The sequence below is a fragment of the Filicampus tigris genome, chromosome 1 (assembly GCF_054856515.1).
Source record: "Filicampus tigris isolate MCC_2025a chromosome 1, RoL_Ftig_1.0, whole genome shotgun sequence".
Taxonomy (NCBI): domain Eukaryota; kingdom Metazoa; phylum Chordata; class Actinopteri; order Syngnathiformes; family Syngnathidae; genus Filicampus; species Filicampus tigris.
The window spans coordinates 27,919,309-27,923,938 of record NC_141217.1 but is presented as its reverse complement, the minus strand read 5'-3'; the positions used below and the strand labels follow the sequence as shown (position 1 = coordinate 27,923,938).

Sequence of the window (4,630 nt, the reverse complement as noted above, 5' to 3'; positions counted from 1 at the left end):
ATGAGCACCATGGCAAGGGAGATTATCGCATTTTTCCTGAGTGTCTGCGGATGGATCTTGGTGTCATCCACACTTCCTACCGACTACTGGAAGGTCTCCTCAGTGGATGGGACGGTCATCACCACGGCTACCTTCTGGTCCAACCTGTGGAAAACATGTGTGACCGACTCTACAGGCGTGTCCAACTGCAAGGACTTTCCCTCCATGCTGGCTCTGGATGGTGAGTTGAGTACATATTCTGATGAAACATTTAAGAAGAAGCTCCAGATCAAGAGAGTTTCAAAGCGATTTTCTCCTTCAGCTGTTGAAGGTGAAGCATGACCAAAAAAATAACCTCCATGGTTCATCCATCACCAGTCATTACTCTTCTTGCTCCTCTGTCCTTGTTATCAAGCTTACATCCAAGTATGTCGGGGCCTGATGATTGCAGCCGTGTGTCTGGGATTCTTTGGTGCCACACTTGCCCTGCTTGGAATGAAGTGCACAAAAGTAGGAGGCTCCGAGACCACAAAAACCCGCCTGGCAGTCTTTGCAGGTTCTCAGTACATCCTCAGTGGTAAAACTTATTTCCCAAACCCGAGAGTGCAATTTAGCTGTGCAATGCTTTTAGTCAAAGTTTAAAGTCACAGGATTACGTCTTCATTTGCCTCCATAGGTCTGTGCTGCATGACCGCCTGTTCCATATATGCTCATAGGATCACTACCGATTTCTTCGACCCCCTCTTTGTTGCTCAGAAGTAGGCAATTATGACAACCGGAGTGACTTGTATCAAATCCAGTTGTGGATTTCAGCTGTTTGATATCCGTGGCAGGTTTGAACTGGGAGCGGCGCTCTTCATCGGCTGGGCTGGATCTGTGTTATGCATCTTGGGAGGTTTGATTTTCTGTCTCTCCCTGTCGGCGGGCTCAAGCGTCAGGCAAGTTGTCTGGTAACGATGGGCCTCATTCAGCAACAGCTCTCAGGAACACATTAGCCTCTAAATCCTGCTTGCACACCTTTTAATGGTGATTAGTGGCCATTGTCACCAGTTTTTGTCCTAATCAGAGAAGTCCTTTGAACATGCATACATAGCCTTTTGGGGGCCGAGTTAGTTGAGCAGGGCAGGGCATTAGGTATTTATTGGAATGAAATACCCCTGAATGGAGCCAAAACACTGTCAAAGATGAAAGTAAGAAAACAACTTGAATGTAAAAAGCAGCAAGTTGAAATTGAAAACAAAATACATTGATGAAAGAGAAGCAATGAACAAAATTGACAAAAAGGGGAAATTCAAAGACTGACAGTGAAACTCACTTCATTTAGATGTATCACATAATTTCCGTGTGATTGGCTGGTGACCAGTCGAGGGATGGGTGTACTCCGCCTCTCGGGCAAGTCAAGTCTGGGATAGGCTCCAGCACACCAGTGACCATATTGAGGATAAGCGCTGTAGAAGATGGATGGATGAATACATAATTTTCCATGAGGGTCAACGTTAGCTAGCGTTAGTGTTTAAAACATCCTGGCGTCCTTTGTTAAAAGAGTTGTCTTCACTTCCTTCCTCCTGGTGCTTGCAGAGTCCATCAATCCTCAAGGGGCGCTGCCGTGTTCGCACACACACATGACGAGCGGAGCAAGGCCACTAGCAGTCTCCAAAGAGAGCTTCTGCAGCCATCCAGGCAGTTTGGAAGAAACGCCTATGTCTGAAATTGCTTGTTAACATGAGAACATGCATGTGGGTCAAGGCTGTACGAAATTCAGACCTGAATTGAGAATGATCCCTAAATTCCAATTCAATTCTTGAATCTGAATTAACACGGCAAAAAGGAAACATAATTGCAATTGTAGGAAGTAGTATTGAAATTCCATGGATTTCAAAGAAATTAATGATGCAAGATTAAAGTGTTTTTAACAATGAAGCTTTACAGTATATACGCCTGTTTACACGACTTTCATACAGATATAAGGACTTTATCTACGGTACATAATACTCAATTATGGTAAAGAGTAAAGTGTAGTAATTATTTTTTTAAATTAGCATTTAAAGCCTACATATATAAAACTGAATATTACAATTGTAAAAACATTGTTTTATTTCATTACTTTGAGATAAAGAGATATTGCTACGCTTTCCAACATTGAGGAAACTTATCCTTAGTTATACTCTCTGTACTTCCATTTGGAAGAAAAATGAGTTAAAAGTGTAATTTTTACTGATGTGGGATGAGAATGACTTTCTCTGAGTTACAGTGAATTCAATTCAACTTCCTGTAATTTAAATTCAATTCACCATCCTGTGAGGTGGAGTCAATTCAAATTCATCCATTGAATTCAATTGCATTCTGAAATTCTGAATTTTGCACAGCCCTGATGTGGGTGAACTTTGAAAGACAAATACTGTAACAGAGGATATTTACAGGTGGTTCTTTAAGTATGACAGATTACATTTTATGTTGTTGTTTTGTTTCAGGCAAGCAATTTATTTTGGCACAAATCAGCATTCAAACTCAAGCGTTCACCTTCGATAAGCTGGTCTTTACTACCTGCCTCACAAATTCTTGATGAATTCTCATTATTCCTAATCGTTTGCACTGAAATGCGGGGTCTTGACTTTGAAAATAAAGCAATTTTCGGAGCAGTTTCCATCCAAAGCTTTTATCCTGGTGCCGTCAGTGTACTCTTGAAAGGCGAGCTTCTGTTCAATATTATCAAAGCGGAAAGATGGGTCACATGAGGGCCTCTCAGCTGACCTCCACGGACCACCGAGTCACATCTGATGCCACAGAGAATTTGCAGACTTGACAGGAGGTTTCCCCACCAATCAGCCATCAATCTGCACCTCTGAATAATCATCAGGAGGAACCTCAGTGTGTGCCTTATATGTTCCACTGCTTTCATAAACAAGTGTCAGGTGTCCACGGCATTCCATCACAAGATGGTATTGTGATTTTTAAATACAGTATATATCAGCATGCTGTTTTACTACTTAAAAGAAAACTTGACTTTGGAGAAAAATTGTATGCGGGATTTTTGACCTCTTAGTTCTAAATATTATATTTTCTTAAAGAGGGAAGTCAACCCCAAAAAAGTATTTTTAATAATATATTCTGTGCACCTTCACTAGTCTAAACATGGCATTCTGATTAATATTAACATTGCATTCGCGGGACATCTCGCGGGGTGGCCATCTTGTCACTTCTGTCGACTAAAAATGACATCACAGGTGCTCAGGGCACGTGTAACAACCAATTACAGCACACCTGTTTTCTGAAGCTGAGCCATGATTGGTCGTTACCTGAGCCCTGAGCCACCGTGATGTCATTTTTGGTCAACAGCAAGTGACAAAATCGCCACCCCCTGAGCTAGCTAAAAACGGGTGGATTTCTCATATTCCATAAATGCATTATCAATCAGAATGCCTTGTTTCAACTAGTGGGCTCGCATAGAATAGAATTCTTGAGAAAAAATGTTTGGGTTGACTTCCACTTTAAATAAAGAACAATCAATTCTTAGTTAACGTCACTCAAAATTATTTTCACACCATAGCAAGCAAACAATATGGCCAAGAAGTCATTGTTTACCATACTATCCACAGTCATAGTTGGATGAACACCAATCTTATGCAGACACGCACACACACACACACACACACACACCCCCACACACGCCCACACACACGCACACACACACACACACACACACACACACACATTATAAGCAGGAACAAATCGAAGTAAAAACCAACGTTTAGAATTGTGAAGAATTAAGAGATTTTTGAGTTATTTTACTTCTTGGATATGAATGAATGAGCCATTGATTGCAGTATGCAAAATGGCATCGGCCATCGTTAATTGGCCGTTTGGTAGTGAATCAGTGCATTTGATAGAAATAGACTACGAGCTAGTACACAAAAGCACAATAATGGCAAAGAAAATGGCATTATTTACTGAATTAAGGTGAGCAAAATGTTGCTTTTTAATTTGACTTGTTCCTGCTTGATTATGAGTGTGATGGACATTGTTCTGGTTTGGTGTGAACTTTGTATGTTAAGGTCACGGCCACATTTCACCAATTGCATCAGTGAGCACAAGCCACCAGAGAGCAGCATCAACGCACAGCGAAACGTCACAGAGGTGGGGGAATATAACAAGATTAAACAGGTAGGCTGTTTCTGTAACTTTGCCTTTAATAAAGACAAAATTTGGAATGAAGTTACTCACTGTCCTTGCAGGTATATCAGGTCACATAAGCTTCACCGTGTTACTCTCAAGCCCATTAAAGTCACACGGCCAATTCATTGTTGATGACAGAGTATTAATCACTGCCCACATCACCTCGGCATTATGGGGGTTGTTTTAATTATGGAAGCGCAGGCACAGGGAGGCTTCAGTGAAATGGCTGATGATAAGCAGCCTTCCGGATGGATGCCATAGCCTAAGCAGCCTCGACTGGAACACGCTAAGGTCGTAAAGGCAGAAATGTGCACAATTGTTGGTAAAATTAGCAGCAGCATAGACAATCAGCCACAGACAATAAAGAGATATTTAGAATCTACCATATCTGCTGACTCGGCAGACCAAGTCCTTGGTAATTGGAGACGTATGCTGAGACGAGCGCCCTCAGCCCAGTTACGAATCTGGCAACCGTCAC

General features: G+C 41.7%; 1 protein-coding gene across 1 annotated transcript; it reads left to right on the top strand.

Moving 5' to 3' along the window:
* On the top strand, window positions 1–983 carry cldn10a (claudin 10a). Its single transcript, XM_086044315.1, has 4 exons — window positions 1–220; window positions 395–556; window positions 656–737; window positions 813–983. Exons 1-4 carry the CDS (start codon window positions 1–3, stop codon window positions 931–933), a joined length of 585 nt encoding a protein of 194 aa, XP_085900441.1. The 3' UTR covers window positions 934–983.
* Window positions 984–4,630: the final 3,647 nt, after the last annotated feature.

What these genes read in the sequence shown, in the direction of transcription:
- cldn10a (XM_086044315.1), top strand. Translation starts at nt 1, where the DNA reads ATGAGCACCATGGCAAGGGAGATTATCGCATTTTTCCTGAGTGTCTGC. An exon ending in CTCCATGCTGGCTCTGGATG is followed by an intron (nt 221 to 394) that starts GTGAGTTGAGTA and finishes CTTGTTATCAAG; the next exon opens with CTTACATCCAAGTATGTCGG. An exon ending in CCCCTCTTTGTTGCTCAGAA is followed by an intron (nt 738 to 812) that starts GTAGGCAATTAT and finishes TATCCGTGGCAG; the next exon opens with GTTTGAACTGGGAGCGGCGC.